The sequence below is a fragment of the Crinia signifera genome, chromosome 5 (assembly GCF_055691185.1).
Source record: "Crinia signifera chromosome 5, ASM5569118v1, whole genome shotgun sequence".
NCBI classification, from domain to species: domain Eukaryota; kingdom Metazoa; phylum Chordata; class Amphibia; order Anura; family Myobatrachidae; genus Crinia; species Crinia signifera.
The window spans coordinates 86,768,537-86,793,651 of record NC_139221.1 but is presented as its reverse complement, the minus strand read 5'-3'; the positions used below and the strand labels follow the sequence as shown (position 1 = coordinate 86,793,651).

At 42.3% G+C, this 25,115-nt stretch overlaps 1 protein-coding gene across 1 annotated transcript in view; it reads left to right on the top strand.

Annotated features, from left to right (window-relative positions):
- The window catches only part of LAMA1 (laminin subunit alpha 1), a 167,227-nt gene that overhangs the window by 38,225 nt on the left and 103,887 nt on the right, over window positions 1-25,115 (top strand). The window contains exons 4-13 of the mRNA XM_083187610.1: window positions 11,792-12,034; window positions 13,669-13,848; window positions 15,348-15,437; window positions 15,787-15,904; window positions 18,522-18,700; window positions 18,815-18,914; window positions 20,402-20,562; window positions 21,072-21,212; window positions 22,554-22,727; window positions 24,002-24,103. Of these exons, the coding sequence (XP_083043736.1) occupies window positions 11,792-12,034; window positions 13,669-13,848; window positions 15,348-15,437; window positions 15,787-15,904; window positions 18,522-18,700; window positions 18,815-18,914; window positions 20,402-20,562; window positions 21,072-21,212; window positions 22,554-22,727; window positions 24,002-24,103 (1,488 nt within the window). The remainder of the gene's footprint in view (window positions 1-11,791; window positions 12,035-13,668; window positions 13,849-15,347; window positions 15,438-15,786; window positions 15,905-18,521; window positions 18,701-18,814; window positions 18,915-20,401; window positions 20,563-21,071; window positions 21,213-22,553; window positions 22,728-24,001; window positions 24,104-25,115) is intronic.

Below are 25,115 nucleotides of genomic sequence, written 5' to 3'. Positions count from 1 at the left end.
TATGGCCACCTTTAGTGACTGATTGGTTTACCCTACATCTACCCATCCAGCCTGTCTATGTTAGTTTCCGCCCTTTACCAGTGACTGATCGGTGTACCCTGCATCTCCAGCATACCCATCCGACTGTAGTTTCTTCCCTCTCTTAGTGGCTGAAGGGTGTACCCTGCATCTCCCAGCATACCCATTATGTCCTTCTATGTCCCAGCATACCAATCCTTAGTTTCTACCCTCTCTGGATTTGACCAAAACTGTATAAACATATATTGCCAAATCTGACAAAGATCATGCCTTTTAAAAGTTTGGCAAAACATCTGGAGTACATTAATCATCCAATGTCTACTCTGGTACCAAAATGGCTAACGAATTGTTTACATTGTGCTTTGCTACTGTAAAAACAACATTTAAATGATTTAAGAGGAGTCATTCAGAAAACAAAGTTGTTTCACAGATATTTTTTTCACTATAATGGCGCTAATTCAGCATGGATCGCTTGTGAGATCCCAGTGGCGTAACTATACATTTTGGTCCCCCTTGCCAAAAAAGTTACTCTGTCACTGACCTCTGCTCCTCAATGCCTACATTATTGACCCCTTCACCTCACTCCCCCTTTTAACCGATACTACTTAGCCAGCAGCATGTATTTATTACAACTGCTGGCAACTACTGTAGTTACTGTAATTTTAAATGGTGGGCGGGGGTGGAGCTCCAGCGCATAGTGTGGTATAGTAGCTGCATCCTCTCTCTGCCTGTACCGCATTCCATTCCAGGCAAGAGAGAGATGGGCTGTTTGTGGAGCTTGGGGGCATGTTTGTTTTAAAGTACCCCCTCCACTTACCACCTATAACCTGGCAAAGATCCAAATGGACCACATTGCGTTGGTTTCACCCCAGTTGGTGCAGGAATTTCCAAATGCATAACGACAGGCAAAAAAAACCCAGATAAATGAATGTTATATATAAGATATAAGCAAGTGTAGGAAAATTTCACCACTGTAAATTATGTTGTAGATTTTCAAATAAAATATAATTCTAAAGTCTTTAACAATACGGAAACTCTAAGGACTTCACAGCTGTGTTCTGAGAAAATTAGCAGCCGCATGCATTGAAAGTATGTACTTTCTGTCTCCCATTATGTGCAATGGTGCTTTTCACAGACATTCCTTCAGAAAGCATCTCCTTCAGAAAGCATTGCCTGGGTCACATGACTGTTTGTGTGGTGTCCACGGTTACTTTTGGGTCTTTTATTCTCAGCGCTCTTTTCCTCAATTGAGATGTGCAAGTTCTAGACAGTGAGGGTGAATGCACATTATTAGTGTGGCGGAACTCATTGCATTAGCCAGAGAACGCTGTCATACACTGTTCTTTACATCTCAAGCAAAATGCATGTTCATTTGTATAGAACCATTGTACAGTATATGGTATTGGAATTGCAAAGTGTACAGGAGCTCAGCACAGAAAAATATATTTGATGAGTGTTAATTAATGGAGGAGACATTATTTACCTGTAAACGCCATGCTCGCAGCTCCAAGCCAGTGAACGACTGACCGTAATATACATATTGGAGGTCATTCTGGTTGAATTTCGCTGCTTTGCGAGCCAACTAAACGCTACCCGCACAAACGCCCACCCCCCACTCGAAGGCAGATTTTTCCTGCAGGCTTGCAAATGGATGTTTTGCATAAACATCCATTTGCAGCCTTGCATGCGGGCCCGAAATCATTCCATGGTCGCCGACCATCGAATGATTTCTTCAGGCCACATAAAATATAAGTCCATGGAGACTGACTTTTATTTGCGGTCATTCCGCCGAAAACAGGGTGGGCGGCTGATGTCATGTGACATCAGCTGCCCACTCCCGACACACCTCCTTACATTTAATGATAATTCATTTGATCTTCCATACAGAGCTCTTTGCTCAACGTACATGTAACACTTATTTATGTGTGATAGGAGGGTATCTGGATCATATGCCGACAGTGATTAGGTCGATAGTGAATTGGTTAAACACATATGGGCGACATTCATTTGGTAGAAAAGGTAAAAAAAGGTCCATGCGGTCAAAAAGGTAAACGTTTAAAAGGTCCACAGTGCTTAAGGTCAACATTTCTTTTTTTTATTTTGCCCGTTTCAAATGGTCAACATGAGAGTGGTTGGCAAAGGTATGGTTGAGGCAAGTGTGGGTGTTTTTTTAATACTATTTCATACTTACCCATCCATGTGGACTACACCTGGGAATAGTGCCGAGAGCAGAAGTAGCAAGGGATACGGTCACTAGGTCTACAAGCATTAGGTTGACACCACTAGGTCGGCATGCATGTGAAAAACCCATGTTGTATGACAGCTCCAGAGAGCATTTTTCATGTTTCAATATAATGACTATGAAGACTACAGGGCCTGCATTAATGTCAATACTTGACATTTGCAAAAGCTGAGTGCATATCAGTATGCATTGCCATGATGTTATATGCATAGTCCCATCATACATTCATTACAGTACCTTCTACAAACCATGGATGTGCTGTTTGCACTGCTCTTCCTGAATGCATTGCATGATAACCTGGCGAGAGTGGATTTACAGTTCGCTGGATCAGCTTTGGCATTGTTCGCTCTGATAAATTCCCAGCCATTGAATGAAACAGCTTAATGAAAACAGCTTCTTCCGCTGTTCAGCCAACCATGCTTGTCAGCATCTGGGGTATGGAAGCGTGCAATGGCTTTTATGACTGTGCAAATATATGTTCCATGGGTTTTCTGTTCTAGAGTATATTTAATTAATAGACTATGGGACACATGTATTAAGCCTGGTGATAAAGTGGAAGGTGATAACGCACCAGCCAATCAATTCCTAACTGTCATATTTCAAACACAGCTTATTGGCTGGTGAGTTATCTCCTTCTACTTTATACCCAAATCTCTTCACCAGGCTTCATACATCTGCCCCTATATTACCAGAGACCAACAATTAAGTGAATAATGGTGAAATAGGCCCTTATTCAGATCTGATCGCAGTACGAATTTGTTCTCAAAATGGGCAAAACCATGTGCACTGCAGATGGGGCGGATGTAACATGTATAGAGTTACTGTAGATTTGTGTGAGTTATTTTGTTTCTGTGCAGGGTAAATACTGGCTGCATTATTTTTACACTGCAATTTTGATTTCAGTTTTAACACTCCCCAAATTTAACTCTCTGCACATGTTACATCTGCCCCACCTGCAGTGCACATGGTTTTGCCCATTTTGAGAACAAATGTGTACTGCGTACTTTTCATGCTCAGTGTTCTAGTGTTTTTGAATGGCATTAGGACACATCAATGGTTGTGGTTGTAACCTTTGTCACTTTGTACAGCAAAAAATAAATAAACATACTGTAAGCTTTATGGAAATGATTCTTAGGAATGCACAGATGTGTTTCCAGTCCTGCTGAATCAGCTATAAGCATACATTTAATCAGTGGATGTTCTGTAACAACGTATTAAAGAACCATTGTTTGTTTGGATATGATATGAAGTTCTGTGGACCTTCAGGACAACTGGAAAACAAATAAGTATACCAAATAAAGGTTATTTTGTATGCAGATACTGTATATTGAATGATGTGTCACAGGATGGCACTCAATGCAGGTAATTGTTAATAGTCCGGTGCCAGGTACATATGAGAAACATGAAAGCACTTACCCCCTCTTACAGGAAAGGATTTGAACCAGCACACGGATATGAAGTGAAAGAAAAAACGTGGTTTATTGTACAAGCATTATTGCACAACAGACAGCTGTTCACCTGACAGCCGTTTCAACTGCATGGCAGCAGTTTTCATCAGAGGACCTCTGATGAAAACTGCTGCCATGCAGTTGAAACGGCTGTCAGGTGAACAGCTGTCTGTTGTGCAATAATGCTTGTACAATAAACCACGTTTTTTCTTTCACTTCATATCCGTGTGCTGGTTCCAATCCTTTCCTGTAAGAGGGGGTAAGTGCTTTCATGATACTGTATATTGTAGATTGTTTTATCATACAGGCCAATAACATAGTGTTCCTCTCTAACGCCTGCATAGCATACTTCATCCACAATACCTGCATGTAACATACTGCAAAGCTCCTCCAGTTACCCTTAAAGTAAATTCTATGTTATTCACGATGAATATATACATAACCGTAAGGGTTTTCCAGTTGTATTGTGTAGAGAAACAAGCAGCATTGTAAAGATACATACTATAAGTGGTTACATTAAAAATGAACTACAGTGAATATAAAAATTAGGATGTGGTGGTGGTGATATTGAGGATGATAACAATAATAATAATACAGCCGCCAACTGTATTACATATAATATAATTGCAAATAAATATAATGCAAGAGGCACATTGGTTTTTTGTACCATTAATATATTTTATAGTACACCCATCAGCCATAACATTAAAATGGATAGAGATCTGACTGGTCCTCGGCTACATGGATCCATCTCGCTGTGTGTTCTATCAGAGTCAGTACAGTAGTTTGTGCTACAGTAATGTGGGGTAGGACTGGACAGACTAGCCTACGCTGTCCATGTCCACCAATGGGTCTTGGGTGCAATGTTACCAGTTGTCCTTCCACCCACTTTTGGTGCATAGTAACAACTGCATTACAGGTACACCACACCAGGCCTGCTGCTTTGGTGGAACACACCAACTTCAAAAACCGAGTGTTCACCTACTACTTGTTCTAGTGGGCAATAAAAATACAGCCATGGGGTTTCCAACCGTGGTCCACTAACAGTCCTGGCTTCAGGGATATCTATAACTAGCGCCAGGCAACTTTTTCATTTTTTTACCTCAATTTATTTTATTAGCTAATCTGTGCTGAAGCATGGATATCACTAAAACCTGAAAAAGGTTGGTTGGCGCTAACCCGATTGGGGGAGTGATAACTTACAAGCTGCAGGTCCTCAAAGAGGGGGGGCTGCCCTCTAATAGATAATATGAACAAATGGTTTTTATGAGGTCTTGCGCTCAGTAGGTTTAAATATAACAATATGCAAATGAAGCTGGACGTGATTGCAGGTGAATAAGCACACTTTTATTGCTGCAGTGGGGAACAGAGTAAATCATGTGTCTTTAAACGCATGTAATAGACAATGTCCAGTGTATGCAGATCAATAAGCAAGTGCTGTGGTGCACAAAATAATGAGCCTGTGGCTCAAGTCTCTGGTGGGTGGGTAGCGGGATGAAAGCACAAGTGGTGGAGAAAGGCAGTCTGGAATGGGGGGGGGAGGGAAAGTCTGAGTGGCACAGAACTGGTGGTGCGGGGGGCTGGCGTCCCGTCCCGACCGCAGTACTCCTCTGACCTGTGTTTGCCGGACTGTGTCCTCCTCTGGTCCCACGTCGCGATCACCTTTCGATGCGCACCTCAGTCGTGCAGCCCGCCGGGCTCCACAGATTGTGTCTGGGGTGAGACTTCCGGGTACCGTTATCGCGAGATCCCGGCACCGGTGCCTCAGTCCCTTCACGCTCCGTGCGCTCTACTCCCAGCCGGGAGGAGACTTGGACTAGGTAGGATGTGGTGTCTCTCCAACGCGTTGCGACCCTTGAAGGGTCTTCTTCAGGGAGTAATGTTTGTGGAGTGGTCTGGACGTGGTTTTTAACTATTTTGCCGGTGGGAGGCGCTGAATGTCCGGTGGCCATCTTTGTTGAGGGCAAATAGCCCATTCTTGTTTTGTGCAGTTAAACTCAGGGAACTGTTTGTTTTCAGGTATCAGAACTGCAAATATAACGGCTGGCAAACTTGTATGAAAGCGCAAAAGATTGTAACAGGCTGATTCACTAGAAAATTATCACTCGCCAAATATCATCACAAACCTCTACCATACCAACCCAAAAAAGACAGTACAGACAACTACAGACACTCCGAGCTTAAACCTACCTCTAGATTCTACCCACAATATATGAGAGGACATCTAGTGGACACATTTGAAACATTAGTAACGCATGACCTGGAAGAACTTAACCTTAAGAAACCACGGACACACATGAACCTTACCAAAAAGGAATTAGAGACATTGAAAGAACTTAGAGACAACCCAGACATAACTATCAAACCAGCAGATAAAGGGGGGGGGATTGTTTTACTTGATACCAAAGACTATATCACAGAATCCATGAGATTATTATCCGACACAAACACTTACGAACCACTCACCAGAAATCCCACAGCAACATTCCAAAAAGAGTTTAGAAATCTACTCCAAGATGGCAAGGACAAAGGTATACTTAATGAAAAAGAACACCAGTTTCTCGATAACCACAACCCTGTCATCCCTGTATTTTATTACCTCCCTAAGATACACAAAAACACTGAACATCCACCCGGCCGACCTATAGTATCAGGTATCCAATCCCTCACATCAAACATGTCACAATACGTAGACAAATTTTTACAGCCATACGTAAAAACACAGAAAGCATACATAAAGGACACAACAGACATAATCAAGACACTCCAGACCATAGAATGGCAAGACTCCTTCTGGATCTGCACCAGTGACATCACTTCCCTCTACTCAGTCATTAACCACAACCAGGGAATAGAAGCAGTCCAACATTATCTCAAACAAGACACGTCACTACCCACTGATCAAACACAATTCATTCTAGATTGCATAAAATTCATTTTGGAACATAACTACCTCTGGTTTGGAGACACTTATTACAGACAGATCACAGGCACCGCTATGGGCACCAGATTCGCCCCTAGCTACGCCAACCTCTTTATGAGTTGTTGGGAAGACAGTAACATCTGGTCTAATCACGAGCTAGGGGAGAATCTGGTGCTCTGGCGTAGGTATATAGATGACATCATATTCATTTGGAGAGGTACAGAGAGCAGTCTCATAACATTCATGGACCATATCAACCACAACCAAAACAACCTCATTTTTTCGACAGAATATAGTAAAACTAAAGTAAACTTCCTGGACATCACTGTATTCATTGAGGACAATCACATCAAAACCAAAATATACCAAAAACCAGTCGATACTAACAGTTACATTCTTTCCACCAGTGGACATCATCCCAACTGGTTGTCCAGCATCCCCATAAGCCAATTTCAAAGAGTACGACGCAACTGCACTGACATAAAAGACTTCCAGACGCAAGCAGACAAACTGAGCACACAATTCCTAGAGAAAGGATATGACAGCACCAAAGTACACAAGGCATACACCAGAGCAGAAACAGTAGACAGAGAAAGCCTTCTTAGGTACAAAGACCAACCAATGAATGACCCAGACAAATTCAAACTCACTTTTATAACCAAATACAATACAGATAACAGACTTTTTTACAATATCATGAAAAAGCATTGGCACATTCTTTTAGAAGATGAAACCTTAGGCGACATTCTGCCGGATAAACCCAGAGTGATATATAGAAAGTCATCTGACTTAAAACAACAACTCACCAACAACCACATAAAACCAAGAGACAAAAACACCAAGAATAAAGGCTTCTACTACTGTGGTAGATGCAAACTATGCAAACAATCACACATAAACACAACAAAGAAGACAGACTCATTCAGATCGCACATAACAAAAGAAGAGTTCAAAATCTCAGAGCACATCACCTGCGACCACACGGGAGTCATATACCTAGCCACCTGCCCGTGTGGCCTGCAGTACGTAGGTAGAACAACCAGAAAATTAAAGATAAGAGCGTCAGAACACATAAGAAATATTAACAAAGGATCAGAAACACATAACCTCTCAAAGCATTTTAAAGACGTGCATAACAGTAACTCCACAGGATTATCTATCATAGGGATTAAACTAGTGCACAAAAACTGGCGAGGGGGCGACTTCATCCAAACCATCAATAAGGAAGAATTAAAGTGGATCTTTACACTCAGATCCATGGTACCAAGGGGCCTAAACGCAGATAATGAGGTTAGGTCTATAAGTAATTACTAAAACCATTAGGGACATTTACCATCCCTTAAAATACCGGACACATTGAATTCCGCACATTTCATCACATAGATGATTATGATAACTTAATTACTATCAGCCTGTTACAGTCTTTCGCCAGTTCATATAAGCTTGCCTGCCATAAACTTGCAGTTCTGTTACCTGAAAACACACAGTTCCCTTATCCCAATTACATAAAGCGAGAATGGGATATTTGCCCTCAACAAAGATGGCCACCGGACATTCAGCGCCCCCCACTGTTAAGTAGTTAAATTATCAGCCTGTTACAATCTTTTGCGCTTTCATACAAGTTTGCCAGCCGTTATATTTGCAGTTCTGATACCTGAAAACAAACAGTTCCCTGAGTTTAACTGCACAAAACAAGAATGGGCTATTTGCCCTCAACAAAGATGGCCACCGGACATTCAGCGCCTCCCACCGGCAAAATAGTTAAAAACCACGTCCAGACCACTCCACAAACATTACTCCCTGAAGAAGACCCTTCAAGGGTCGCAACGCGTTGGAGAGACACCACATCCTACCTAGTCCAAGTCTCCTCCCGGCTGGGAGTAGAGCGCACGGAGCGTGAAGGGACTGAGGCACCGGTGCCGGGATCTCGCGATAACGGTACCCGGAAGTCTCACCCCAGACACAATCTGTGGAGCCCGGCGGGCTGCACGACTGAGGTGCGCATCGAAAGGTGATCGCGACGTGGGACCAGAGGAGGACACAGTCCGGCAAACACAGGTCAGAGGTGTACTGCGGTCGGGACGGGACGCCAGCCCCCCGCACCACCAGTCCTGTGCCACTCAGACTTTCCCTCCCCCCCCATTCCAGACTGCCTTTCTCCACCACTTGTGCTTTCATCCCGCTACCCACCCACCAGAGACTTGAGCCACAGGCTCATTATTTTGTGCACCACAGCACTTGCTTATTGATCTGCATACACTGGACATTGTCTATTACATGCGTTTAAAGACACATGATTTACTCTGTTCCCCACTGCAGCAATAAAAGTGTGCTTGTATTCACCTGCAATCACGTCCAGCTTCATTTGCATATTGTTATATTTAAACCTACTGAGCGCAAGACCTCATAAAAACCATTTGTTCATATCACTAAAACCTGGACTGTTAGGAGAATTTTCAATGCTGATCAGGTGAGATATGATGGTCAGCAGTGCCTATTGCTCGCCGTCATAGCCCGTCCTCAGTATTCAACTGACCTGCACTTAAAAAGCGTGGTGGAAACGGTGTGTGCAGGCGTCAAAACGGCGAGGCTCGCAGCTTTATGCAACGGCCTTGCTGCATTAGCCATGAGCCTCGCCGTTCTGGAGAATCCTCCAACTAGTTTGCTGCGATGCGCATGCACGCCTGCATGTGCGCAGCCATTGAGATTTTATTGCATAGGAGATAGTGCAGCCCACCTTAATGAGTTGCCGATGGGGCTATGCATGCCAGACGTTCCCATGCTGCCATGGCTATGTCTGTATGCGCAGCATTCCCATTCCCAAACTGAGCAGGAAACATACTGTAAGCGTGTTCAGTAAACTGTAATCCTGCAGCTCTCTAGAGTCCTGTAGTGATTTGCAAATCACAGGACTCTGGGGAGCTGCAGACATGTGTTTTTTAGTATCTGAAAGTAACACTGAGCAATGGCTGCAGCATTTTCGGTATAATAAATACTTCCAGTATGACAAATGGATAGCATGTTGCAATCCACATACAGCATACTGTACATCTGCACATGCTGTGCACATTCTGCACTGGCATGGCTATACTTCACTCCAAACCCCATCACAGCCCTGAATAGATTATCTTGAAGTTGCACATAAAAAAAAAATCTGAATGGGGTATTATAAAAGCAGCCTTGGCCTACTGCTGCTGCATTTAGATTTGATAAAGCGGGCCCCCCAATTGCTGCTGTATCCTTCTCTGTCACTTACTTAGGGGCATGTCTCATACTCCAGAGCTGTGTCAGAGTACTTTTCTGACAGCACTTGAATATATGGACTCTGCACTCAGGGCCAGATTAAAGGGGGGCAAAGGGGGTCAGTACCCCTGGGACCCCTCTAGCTAGGGGCCCCCTGTGGTTGGCATGTATTTAAAAAAAAAAAAAAAAACTTTTCTTTTTTTTTTTAGGTTTAGGTTTTTTTAAGGTGTTGTGCATGGGAGTGGGATAGTATGTGACCATGATTAATGGTGCTGAGCATCGGGAGCCAAGGCACACATTACTGGGAGTTGATTAAGGGCCAAAAGTATCAAACTTCAAAAAGTGATAAAGTGGAGAGTGACGGTTTCCTATAGCACTGCGCTATGGAAAGCCATCCATCCAACCAGGCAATCAGCTCCTACCTGTCATATTTCACGCCCAGTCTGTAACATATCAGTTAGGAGCTGATTTACTGGCTCTTTATCACTCTCCATGTTATCACTTTTCAAGCTTAGTACATCTGGACCTCAGTCCCATGAGACTTTTCACAAGAGGTCAGAGGCTGAGAGGCCTGTGAAGAGCTCTGCTTGGTGGAGCTCATCATATGCTTCTCAGGCCCATGGAGGACAGCAGCAGCAGCCTAGTCATGGGAGGGTTTGTAATCAGAAGCAGCACTGAGCCTGTGAGGTCTCCTACAGTCCTACAGAGTAAGGTGCACTGGTGCAGAGGCTGTTCATGTGGCATGTATGTATGTATGTATATCTTGGAACAGGTTGGCACTCACTTACAAATATGTAGACGCCTGGGGTCGCCCTTCAGAAGTCCCACGTAGGAGCCACATATACAAATCCAAGAAGTAGAAATGGCACTCACCAGGGCTTTGTAATATTTCAAACGGGATATTTAATCCATCAGTAAAGTGAATACAATCACATACAGGTCAGGTCGACATTTCGGCCAGAGAACGTGGCCTTAATCATGACCACAGCAAACAAACAGACCAACAGATCCCTACCCACAGGGCCACCTCTTATTCTTAGAGAGGTAACTCCCACCGGTAACAACACCAATCAGCATTCAAATAAACAAGGGCGATCTAAATCACTTTCAACTTATTGCAAGACATAGTGCAAAAGGCATGCTAACACGCTAAAGTATACATACCAAACTCCGGTGCATACAACGCAAGCACCCACCAGTCCCGGGAGCATTTCCCAGAACTATCACTTCCTGTACACGATTCATAGCACCAGAAGTGCGTTACTTTGCGTTCCAACTCACAGCGCTTTTGCGCCTTCTAATCCTATGCGTTTATTTCTACTGTGGAACACACCACTATTTTGACTATAGTTATAATGCTCTTAACTTTTTTAGCAGCCAATAGGTGCAATTCACGGGTAAAAGTCACCAAGCTAGAATAGAGATGGCACCTGCTGTGCGCTCCTGCATCATCGCTGCCAGTTGTCGCTCATCTGCTGTATTACCAGCAGATGACCGGCTTTGTGGACGGTTTCCTATAGCACTGCGCTATGGAAAGCCATCCACCCCCTCCGTCTATGCACTGAGTGGCTTTCCCCCCAGCGATGACAGCGGTCATCGCTGTCCGTACACGCTGGGCATAATCGCCCAGTGTGTATGGACCTTAAGTCCGCTCAAAGCAAGTAGATGTAGTTTCATTCACTGTCAACAGATGGCAGTGTTTCAGAGCCGCACGGACACTAGAGATATACATAGATGATCATAAATTGTTAGTTATTACCTTATATACAAAGACAACCTTGACATTATCTATACTGAATACATTATATGTCTCTTATAAAGTTTTAAATGATTATGTGAGTATCAAAGGTGGTTCTAGTTCTAATATGTGTTTCTTTATATGAATTAACTAATTCAAAATATAAAATATTTATTTAGGTTTTTCAGATTGCTTATATTATCATCAAGGCAGCAAATTCTCCAAGACCTGGTAACTGGGTTTTAGAGCGTTCTTTGGATGGAGTTGAGTTTATGCCATGGCAATATTATGCAATTAGTGACACAGAGTGCCTGACTCGCTACAATGTGACACCAAGACTTGGTCCACCAACATACAAGAGAGATGATGAAGTGATCTGTACATCTTATTATTCAAGGCTTGTGCCGTTGGAACATGGTGAAGTAAGTATTTAGCATTTATTTGTATATACTAAACAAATTCTTAAATCATCTATCAAGAAAACCACTTGAATACATTTCTTAGATTATTTTCAGTTTGCATGTTTTAGTACCTTTGGGTCCAACTACCGTATAAACTATATATAATCACTACGGTACTTGTGTATTATCACTTCGCCCAAGATTTCCATCATAAGATATCGTGTTGGTCGCATCGCATGCGATCCGATCACATGCGATGCAATGTTATTTGACCCGATTTTTAATTGTACAGGCACCCTGATGGCTGATTACTATGTTAAATGCCCCCATTGTTAACGCCACCCCCCACTATCAACTCAACCCGAAACGCGGCGAGCGCAGCGAGCCCACGAGGGGCGGCGGTACATGTCCTCCGACCTTTTCATACCCCTACTATCCACGTCGGCGTGGAATACGAGCCTGAAGCGTGGCGAGCGCACGCGGATTACTTCACATGTAATCCGCGTCCCCTCACGGGGCTCGCTGCGCTCACCACGCTTCGGGCTCGGTGACTCGCTGCGCTCGCCACACTATCTAAAATCAACTCCACGCCGACGTGGATAGTGGGGGTATGAAAAGGTCGGAGGACGCGTACTGCCACCCCTCGCGGGCTCACTGCGCTCGCCACGCTTTGGGTTGTTGTTGATAGTGGGGGTGGCGTTAACAATGGGGGTGCATTTAAAATAGTAATCCCCCATCAGGGTGCTTGTACAAATTAAAATCGCATTGCATGCCATTTTTAATGGCATGCGATGCAATATTTTATTGTACAGCGCAGGTCTTTTGACCCGAAAATCGGGTCCCATCGCATTCCATCGCATACCTTAATTAGTGGTATGCGATGCGAAGGGCGCTGTGATAATACAAAAGTACCATCATTACTTTAAAACCATTTATAAAGATGTCGCCACTCTCAACGTGACTCCAGTATTATGTGGATGTGAAACGTATGCCGCCATGTGTGCGCACACCAATATGCATGTGCATCTTTGTCACACCCCTGGCCATTATCCTTACATTAGCTGCAGCCTGGTGTGCTGAGTCATAGGTACGACTAGGCTTGCCAGACATGCCCGTGCAGCTGCATCAGAGCCATGATGAGCGTGGCTACATCTGTACTTACTATAAATTAAGGACCGTTCAACACTATGTTTAACATAAGGGGTTAGGTGTGAAATCCCAGCAGTCGCAATCCAGACAGTCCAGATACTGACAACAACATTATGGGGGTCAAAATCCTGATGGGTCCCAGAAAGCATTTAAAGCCCACTACCACCGTTAACCCATTCCTCTCACAGCCTAACCCAAAGCATCACCTCTTGCAGTATAACCCTTACCGTCCCCTATCTCCCCTTGCAGTCTAAATCTAACTTCCTCCACCCACACAGCCTAACCTTAACCATGCCCTTGGTGCCTAACCATAACCCCAGAATTTATTGTTTGGATCCATAGGGATTATGACCATCCAGATTTTGCTGTTGGTATTCAGACTTTGGGATCTGTGGGAGTTCTGTCTGTAGAGTTTAAGGTCACTGAATGAAATTTGTTTAAATTGTCTAGCCATTCCATAGTGTACACCCATCAAGTCATAATACTTTTGTTCTTTGTCAACCTAGATCCACACCTCACTAATTAATGGAAGACCGAGCGCTGATGATCTTACTCCAAAATTGCTGGATTTTACCTCTGCAAGATACATCCGTCTGCGCTTGCAACGTATCAGAACCCTTAATGCAGATCTCATGACCCTCAGCCACACAGATTTAAAGGATGTGGATCCCATAGTGACAAGAAGAGTAAGTTGTGCTTCCTCCATTGGTGATTATAGAGACTGATTCACAGCCATTCCTTTATGCAGCATAACCAGCAAAGCATCTGATAGTGCAGTAAAGTCAAATGTCAAAAGTGTTGTTACCAAACATGGGAAATGCTAGATAATGCATTGTACAGGTCGAGTATCCCGTATCCGAATATCCGTTATCCGAATTATTCCAAAAACCAGACATTCCAGAAAGTGAAAAAAATTTTTTTTTTGCTAAAAACTCACTGGGGACATTTGTAACAGCATCACTGGGGACATGATATGTAACTGGCACTATATATGTGCAAGACAATGATTGCTTGGCATTCAAATTCAGTGCTGAGATAGTACACACATTTTGTTTCACGTTTTGAAACCTTGTTTTTTGAACAAATAAAATATATTTGTGTGTATTTTATGTGGTAATAAAATATATTTGTGTGTATATTATGTGTTTATACAGCATAAATGCAAGATACTTCAAAATACATCATTGAAATATTAAAATATTCCGAAATACGGAATAATCCGTCATCCAAAATTCTCCTGGTCCCGAGCATTTTGGATAAGGGATACTCAACCTGTATTTGCACATGTGCATACCCCCTATGCGAACGCCTTCAGCGAGTATCACACTTGCCGAGACATTCACATGAGTAGGGGAGGGAGGGGGGCGGGTGGCTGGAGGGAAACTCCCACAATTTATGGGCATCCCCATAAAAACGCTGGGCATTTCCAAGGGAACGCAGCGGTGGCGTTTTCTGCCCGCCACTACCTGTCTTCGACAGATAGTGGCGGATATAAAAGTCAGTTTTCAGTGACTTTTATTTATGTTGGGGTTGTCGACCAACAAATTAATTCTCTCTTACCCTCGGCCGCATGCCAGGGTATGCGTTCTCGTACATCCCCTCGCATGGTACTGAGTGCATTCCCGGGGAGCGGGCATATGTTCGCCCGGTGGTCGTTTGCTGCTTAGTGAGCGGTACTGAATCAGGCCCTTAGTTTGCATTATTTTGTTGCTAATAGGGATATGACTAACCCAGTGGCGTAACTATAAATTTTGCTCCCCCCCTGCAAAAATGTTTGTGTCAGGATAGAGGAAGAGAGACCAGCAGAGACTTCTGCTTCCCTCAGCTCCGACGCATCCCAGGCCACCCTAGCACGCACATGCGCCCGCCCATCCTGTACACAATAGCCAATAGCCGGCTCTGTGTACAGTCAATTGAATCAGTGGGGGGATTTGTCATCTCTGCCATGGCCGCACCCGCGCTGCGGCTTACCTCCGGTGCTCAGCCAGTGGGCAGCAGCGGTAGTCAGCAGCATGTCAGTGCGTTTAAGCGGGTGCCGGCGCCCACACAGACCCTGCTGCGGCTTGCTCCCCCAAGTGGTAGCTGGGGCTGCCTTACAGTAGTTACGCCATTGGCCTAACCTTTATATTATGCGTGTGTCTTTTACACTCTTCCTATATATTATATTTCTTCATCCTTATTTCAGTACTACTACTCTATCAAAGACCTATCAGTAGGAGGAATGTGCATTTGCTATGGACATGCTCGCAGTTGCCCGTATGATGAAGTTACCATGGTAAGTTACAGCTATGTACAAAGCAGTGTTTTCCTATTAGGTTTTATCTTATTAGTTATTCTTCTGCAAAAAGTGTTGGCTCTCATTAGATCATTTGCACATTTCCTAGAAATGAATACTTTTATTCATACAGCTTACAATAGTGTGGAAACAAAAACATATTAAAGTAAAGCATGGAATGAAAGGAAAAAACATTAACATTGAAATCATTGGCCCAAAGAGCTAATAGCAAAGGATTACCGCTTTCAGAGCACACATTACATTACATTAGCATAATTTTTGTGACATTGCCGGTAACATTTAAAAGCTCTCCATTTTGGGGGTTTATTTTGTTTGTTTTTAAATGCAGAGATTCCAGTGTCAGTGCGAGCGTAACACTTGTGGGGAGAGCTGCAATGAGTGTTGCCCTGGTTACCACCAGAATCCATGGAGACCTGGCACCATTTCCATTGGCAATAAGTGTGAGAGTAAGTTGGGTCTCTGTTCTTTGAAACTTTGAACTTTTTCAATGTATTTATTCCTGTAGTCAGTGATTTTAATGCTGTTAGTCAAAGGTGACTTGTAATTGCTGCTGTTACTAATGAATTTCTTGTCTTTTTTCTCTCTCCTCAGTGAAGTATTACTATAGTGATCACATGCTTACTCACATATTTGTGTTGACGTAATGAAATGTTTTTGTACTGTGACAGAGACAGAGAGAACTGCTTTGCGTGTGAATCTTTTTTAATAAATTATAGCTGATGTGTTTATGAATTGTGTTAATAATCAGACACCCATCCTGACACTCCTGCTTTGGGGCCTGTTTTATTTATCTATTTACAAAAGAGAAAGAGCTAAGATTTCTTCTGATAGGTACTTGTAATTCAACCCACAGACACACACACAGGCCCAAGCTGCAGCACACATATGGACACAAATGGTCACAAAAACACCTACGTAACCTACCTAAATACATCATAAAACACCTAGGAGGTGTGTCATACCTTAGTAAGACAAAGGGGGTTATTCTGGTTCACTCGCAAAGGCAAATTCACAATGGACAAATCCATATGCACTGCAGGTGGGGCAGATGTAACATGTGCAGAGAGAGTTAGATTTGGGTGGGGGGTGTACTTCAAACTGATATCTATATTGCGGTGTAAAAATAAAGCATCCAGTATTTACCCTGCACAGAAATAAAATAACACCCAAATCAAACTCTCTCAGCCCCACCTACAGTGCACATGGTTTTATCAATTAGAGAATGAATTTGCCATTGCGTGTGAACCAGAATAAACCCCAAAGAGATCTTGCCCATAGCAATCAACTGTCCTTTATCTAGCACAATCTGAAATGACAGAAGCAGATTGGTTGCTATGCGCAACTTCAGGTCTCTTAAGTCTTTGATACATCTTCACATAAAAACACATACGTACAGTATTTAGAAGATGTATGCAATTACATATCTGACAAACACACATTTTTAGGAGGGTGGAGGAGTTTATATATAATGGGACCATCGCTATGCTGAATGCAAGTCAGTACATTCTGTGCATGGAACTAAGGGGGTTATTCAGGCCTGATCACAAACCACATTTTTAAGCAAATGGACAAAACCATGATGCACTGCAGGTGAGGCAAATGTAACCTGTGCACAGAGAGTAAAGGCCCATACACACTGGGGGATTTTGAGCTAAAAGCAGCTCAATTTTGCCATTTGCTCACAACCCGCCCAGTGTGTATGGCCTGGCAATGAGCATCATCTCCGGTGGCCGCTGTTCGTCTGCTGGTTTTACAGCAGACTGAATGACATGCAGTAGCGTCCTTCTGGCTAGGAGGGAACATCGCTTAGTGTGTATGCACTGAGCGATTTTCAGCCCAGCGATTTTCACATCATCGTTGTCCATACACGCTAAGCAAAATCGCCCAGTGTGTATGGATGTTTAGATTTGGGGGAATTTTCAGTTCGAACACGCCCCACCCAAATCTATCTCTCTCTCTGTACATATTACATTTGCCTCACCTGCAGTGCAACACTGTTTGTACATTTGCTAAAATATGTGCTTTACGATCAGGTTTGAATAACCCCCTTTATCCACATATTCTCTTGTATGCTGAATTTCAGGCATTTCTGTGGTCAGGTTGCACCATCGGTACCCTTGGTTTCATAACTATCATCATGATTAATGGACAATTCTACCATAATAAAGTTTGAAACATAGAATTTGAAAGAGGATAAAAACCACTTGCCCATCTAGTCGACCCCATCCCTAGTATTATTCAGTATTGTATTGTAAATACATAAATGCACAGCCCTGCTTAGGCCACAACACCCCATCACTGCCCATTTGCCACCTGTTAATCACAAGTGGACACGTGACTGTTTGCCTATGACTCTGCATAACCCATGGCTGCATATGCTTGGCTCCAGATCATGGGCATTAAACCACCCAAGAAACCGTGTTGCGTTCAACCATGCACCAATACCATTGGCCAACTATACAGTACATATAGTTCAACCAAACTAAAACAAAAGTTTTGTAGGAAAAGTGGATTTGTGTCCTAAAGAGATACAGCACATCTAAAGAGTAGTTGTGTCATACACTTGTGATGAGAAAGGGGCGAATGCATATGGGAATGCACGTTAATACGTTTATCTGGTGGGGATATAGTTTACATTGGGCACTGTTGTACTACATACTGTAATGGTGCATACACACTGTGAGATTTATTTTCTATTAGACCGCTATTAGATCTGGGTCTGGATCTGAGGGTACACACGGTGAGATATGCACTATTTTTCTATTCGATTTTGCATATACAAGCAAAATTTAATATAAATTTAATAGAAAAATAGTCTTGGCAGGCAAGACTATCCAGATCCAGACACAGATCCAGATCTAGACACAGTTAGAATAGAGGTCAAATAGAAAGTAGGTCTCACCGTGTGACCATAACCCAGATCCAGACCCAGATCCAGACCCAGACCTAATAGTGGTATAATAGAAAATAAATCTCACAGTGTGTATGCACCATAACTAAACATTTTTATTTTATTTACTTAGCAGTGGATAAAACCAACAAATATTTATGTTTTTGTTATAGAATGTAATTGCCACAACAAAGCAGAAGATTGCTACTATGACCAAATCGTGGCGGATCGGAACATGAGCTTGAATATTCATGATCAGTATATTGGAGGAGGCGTTTGCATGAACTGCACACAATATACAGCTGGAATAAACTGTGAAACATGTATTATAGGATACTACAGGCCTCACAAGGTATAACCCACCCCCTCCCCAAATATTTGTAGCGGTACCAGCTGTCATAGCATGCAGCATGAATTATATTATATTAGGATATTGCATAAAAGTTTTAATGTTTTACTTGTACAGGTCTCCCCCTATTCAGAAGCACCATGCGTTCCGTGTGAATGTGATCCATTTGGGTCTCTTAGTCCGGTCTGTGTAATTGATGATAGCCATTCTAAGCAAGGTATTTATCTTCATCCTATACAGTATTTGTTGCATATATCTTATTTGCTTTAATGCTTCGGGAGGGATACACTAATCGTATTTTGCATGCAATGCTTCCCGAGACTCACACCTGCATTATCTGCATTTGCTAACGCCATATGCACGTAGAAAATCACAAAGGGTAGCTCTTGCGGTAAGAACTGGTCATGGCACCGATAGGACTACCGGGTTTAAAAATCAGAATCCTATCTGTGCATGGGTCAAGTAAAGCACATGCTGATGAGGGGTTTGTGGTTAGGGATCTGATTGGATCCCTCTCAGAGGGGCAGTGTGATAGAAGCCCGTTGACTTCTATTGGGCAACATCATCTATATACCCACTACATACAAGCCCAGGAATCTATCACAATCAAGGACTTACTGCAGACAAAGCTTCTAAAATGGCATTTTCTGAGGTTTGACCACATTTTTTATCTTCCTGCATCTGCCATGAACATCAGTACATATAGGGGGATATTCAATCCAAGGTCACGACAACCGTGACCCTGTCCCGTTATCGGCTGGCTCAACGTTAAATCGGCAGGCGGGATTCAATGTCCCGCCTGCCAAATGCCGAAAAGGGAGCGTGGCCGCGAGATACGGCAGTGTATCGTCGAGCTCTGGCCAGGAGATCGACAATCAGCCGTTCTTGGCAGAACGGGCCCGAATGCTTCTAAAGTCGGGTCCGTTCTGCTGAGCTCCCTGTTCAATGCTGTCAGGAAAGCGGTGGGAGATTAAATACCCCCCATAATGCAGAAAGTATGTATATGGTTTCACCCAGAAGCACCTTCTTCTTTGGGAGAGGCTAATTTTCAGAAACACAGAAATGGAAAGCTTATTACACTGGTGATTTAGAAACTGCAGGCATCGGGCATATAACCCAGTAGAGCGGTCTATACTACCATACTATTTGGGTGTAAATAATATTAGATTTGTTGTAACTTGCTGCATTTAACTTGCTTTATGGACCACAAAAACAGTGACTATGTGGGAGGTGTACAAACTCATGCTGAGTGATAAGGTCGAGAGAGATAAAGTGCCAGCCAATTGGCTCTTAACTGCCATGTTACAGGCTATGGTCAAACAATGACAGTTAGGAGCCTGTCGGTTTAGTCAACTTTAAACCTTCATTGCATGAATTATTTTATTTTTAAAATATTTTCATGCTTCATGTGTATTGCAGTGACAAGAAAAAATAATGAAAGAAATCACAGGCAAAAAAATAAAGGATTTATTTAGTTTCAAGTGTTTTATAGTGAGATGTTTGGGTATGTAGCAAATTAGTAACAATATGCAACATAGGGTTAACATTTCCCAAGGATTACTATATCAGCCCGTAGGGGCCATATTGAGTGGATCCCAGGTGTTACACACACTTGACGGGATGCATGCGGATTGTGATCATTTAAAATTTTGTATCAGAGTTTGCCACCTTGTTAGTATAACTTATGCCCTCTGTATTTTAAAGGTGCTCTTCCAGGCCAGTGTCAGTGCAAAGAGGGTTACACAGGCCCAAAATGTGATCAGTGCGAATTTGGATATAAGGTATACCCAAACTGCCAGCGCTGTAACTGCAGTTTGATAGGAAGCCTGAATGATGATCCTTGTGCAGAGCAGTGTATATGTAAGGTGAGCTTATGCTATTTGCTTTATTATGTTCTAAGCTATGAATTAAAGCATTGAGGTGTGACAGGAGTTGGCATGGTTATAGCTCCTTAGATGCAACAATATGTTTTATTACTGAATTCACTACTGCAACCGCACTCACTATATGCCCTTCCTATTACATTATATAGCACTTTAAACCACTTATTTCAGATTATCTGCCCAAATTGTTGGCAAGTGTGGAGATCCCAAATCCAACAATTCCCTAAATCTCTCATACATGTTTAATCACAAGAGGCTGATACACAGGAAACTTACTGTATATACATTTACCTGTCAGTCAATGGCTCAATGTGGTGACTGACTGACCCAACCTTCTCTACTGACTAATAACTTTCCATTCATTAAATTAATATATTTGAGAGGATGGCATCTATGCCATTTTCCGGACAATTTTGTTGAAAAAATAACAAATTAGGCTTTCTCATCTAATCATAGAGACTTCATTATCATATATTTGTCCCACATTTCAGGAACACGTGGAAGGTGAAAACTGTGATCGGTGTAAGGCCGGATACTACAACCTGCAGGAACTGAATCCAGAGGGATGTGTAGAATGTTTCTGCTTTGGTGTGTCTGGTGTCTGCGATGAGCTGTTTTGGCACACTACTCAGGTACGGTATAACAAGATTTCTCATGTGCATTGTCAGGGACTATTGCCTGTCCAGCAGCTAACTAACTGTCCATTTTCTGTGCTTTTTTTTCTCTGCATAAAGGTATCATTACTTACAAAAGTGGTACTAGTACTCAGAAAATAGGTTCCAGTATTTAAGAATAAGGTTGATGGTATTCATAAAATTTATTACCATATCAGTACTCATAAGAAAGTGGCCGATACTCAGTGGCAAACTCAGTATTTTTAGAGGGGGTTTCCAAATGTAATCCAAAGTCTCCCACTCTGCAGCACATTGGAGTAAGTACGGGAGACTGGGGAGTGGTAACAGCCCTGAAAATTAGACTTTTTATACATAGGATACTGTATGGAGTACAGTATTACTATTTAACAGTACAGATGTCTAGTATAAGCTGTTTCAAACATTTAAATAAGATAACTGTTCAGGAAAAGGTTAAACATATCATAATAAATAAATACACAGACATAATAGACAGAATAATAGCTCACATTCTCCCACTTCATGTTAAGGCTCCTGTCTCTTCCTCCTGGCAGCTACTCGCTGGTCTATTGCGATGTTCGAGGGCTCAGATCCACACACACACACAGTAAATGTGGTAGAAGAAGCATCTCCCACAGGGCACATGCAGCAGCTCTGCTTTGTCCCTTGTGACAGCTGATGTGATGGCAGCTCTATTGATGATATTATATACCATTGCTATTGTTGTCATAATTTAAGGCACTTGTCAAGAGGAGGGGGGGTTTCTGTGCTACCAGAAAACCCCGCTGTGTTTGCCTATGGATACTCCCATAATGTTACAAATTTACTCGAGTTAATGTAACTTTCACACACTGGGCATGTTTTCAGGGTGGCTGACAGACAATGTCTAGGTCGACAATTAATATGTGGACACCATATGGTCTACATATATATGGTCAAACAGTCAACACAAGTAATAGGTTGACAATGGTCAAGACATGAAAAATTTGGCATGAGTTTTTCCCGATTTTTTTGAAATTTTTGGAAATACATACTTTACCATCCATGTGAACTCCGATTGGGAACAGTAAAGTGAGTGAAGCAAACCATACACTGTTGCATAGATCGCAAATTTAGATTCTCCTGCTTTTGTTCACACCTAGGGGTACATTTACTAAATTGGGAGATTTATACTTCAATAGAACGCCCATCTTAGTAAATGTACCCCTAATTTGCAACACTAGTTTGGGAAGGAAAGAGCAGCTGTGCGTGTTTATGTGCTCTGTGCGGACTTCATCAGTGAGACATAAAGGATCTGCTGAAATGATTCTAGCTCACCATATGTTCTTTTCCCTGCTACAGATGTCTGATTCAGCTGGCTGGCGTGTCAGTGACTTGCGTGGGTCCGAAGGAATTCAGCCACAACAAGACCAGTTTGATGGTCCTCATCAAATAAGCATCAACAACACAGAAGCCAGGAAGACCCTGCAGTCTGTCTACTACTGGGATGCACCATCATCTTACCTTGGAAATAAAGTACAGTATATGCTGTGCAATATTAGATTTCTCTGTGCCTTGTTCATGTTCAGATGTTCATCTGTGAGGAAAATGGGAAGGGTTTATTCAAAAATAGTCATGCATAGGTATATGCTAAAAAAGTCCATAAAGTTTACCGTGTGATATCACGGAAGTTACTGTTAACTCTAAAGTCAGGAGAGGCAAATAATGCTTTCCTCCGAAAAGGCGAGTAAAAAGGAACCACTTACTGGGAATCTAACTGCCAATCAGTCACCTACTCCAGAATCAGCAAGAGAATGATAGGTCAGTCAGTGTGCCTGGCAGTCTGAGCTGGGTACAGCCTATTGTGGTGACCCTACACCACTAGAAAGATAGTCTATGTAAAACAAAGGTGTAGGTGTTCCCTCCAATGGTGCCTTTGAAGGAATAATACGTCCCTTTAGACAAAGGGGCGATCCTCTTCTCCGAGTGAAACAGATTTACACCACCATGTGAATACCGTACGTTCCTTATGAGTAAGGGGCGTATCCTCTTCTCCGTAAACAGACAGCATATGATAGAAATATCCTCAATCAGATGAAGTTAGACACTGGATCATCCGAAAAGTGGCTCAGAGTAATACCGAAAATAAATGAAAGAATGGTATATGGCGGGACAGGCAAACCTGTGGCTCTCCAGATGTTGTCAAACTACAAATCCCATCATGCCTTGCCACAGTTTTGTTATAAGGGAGTGTTAAAACTGTGGCAAGGCATGCTGGGATTTGTAGTTTCACAACATCTGGAGAGCCACAGGTTGGCCTATCCCGCCATATACCATTCTTTCATCTATTTCCGGTATTACTCTGAGCCACTTTTCGGATGATCCAGTGTCTAACTTCATCTGATTGAGGATATTTCTATCATATGCTGTCTGTTTACGGAGAAGAGGATACGCCCCTTACTCATAAGGAACGTACGGTATTCACATGGTGGTGTAAATCTGTTTCATTCGGAGAAGAGGATCGCCCCTTTGTCTAAAGGGACGTATTATTCCTTCAAAGGCACCATTGGAGGGTACACCTACTTCAGAATTAACTGGGCCCCCCTTTATGTCACACGTACAAATGCGATTGTATTACCGTACATCACACTTATAGAATGAATAATCTGCAAGTAATTATTACTACTGTGGCATTAATATTTGTTAGAGACTAATATACTTATAATCTCTGGCTTCTTTATATGATTGCCTTTTGTTTTGTCATTGTTTTGTGTATTTATTTAATAGTAATAACTATTTTCTTATTACAGTTGACATCTTTCGGTGGATTCTTGAGGTATACAGTATCTTATGATATTCCTGTGGAAAGTACAGATGGTGAAATGATCTCTAATGTTGACATTGTTATACAGGTAATGCATATGATTGCTTACTCTAGAGCTCCAATCTGTGCGGGAGATGTATGAGAGAGAGATAAAGTACCAGGCCAATTAGCTTCTGTCATTTTACAGGCTGTATTTGAAAAATGACAGGGGCTGATTTCTTGGCACTTTATCTCTCACCACTTTATCTTATGTTTGCTATTTATAATGTAGGAAGAAGGGATATGATGAGATTACCGTAGGTTCCTGTATTTTAGCAAACCTTTAGATACTATATAACAATAACATTTTTACTTTATTGATATGTAATTCAAGGAGACATCACAACAGTAATCCTTTGCAACCATGATCATTTTCTCTTGCGCTGCAAAATTAGCCATGTTGGCATACCATATTCTACCATGATGTGTACAATCAAACATTGCTGCCGCACATCGTGTAGCATTGAATATAAAGGCAGGGTTAGCAAACTGTGCAAATTACGGCAAATCTTCTGATGCCCAGACTGAGACTCGTCAGATTTGGCACAATAAGCCCGCATCTTGGAGCCGGTCTCTTGCACAGCATGTAAGCCATACTTTTCTTGTATTTAAAGGATACACAAAATTAATCAGTTTAGCTGAACTTCACAATTGATATTTATTTATTTACAGTAGTTTCTTATATAGCGCAGCATATTCCTTTGCGCTTTACAATTGGAATCAACAGTGATAGGACAAATTGGGTAATTACAGACAGACATAGAGGTAGGAGGGCCCTGCTTACAAACTATATTAAAAAATCACCTTCTATCAGGAAGTTAATTTTTATGCGAGGTAATTATTCATGTATGATAGGGCAATTATATTTTGCTCTGGATGGAGCAAACCCTCTAAATAGAGCACGTTAAGAAGTTGCCTATAGCAACCTATCAACTCTAGTTCTCATTTATCAGGTACAGTCTATAAAATGATAGCTATAGCTGATTGGTTGCTATGGGCAACTTCTGTGTCCAATCGTTAGAATGTTTACTACATCTTCATTTGGAGCAGAAATGCTATGG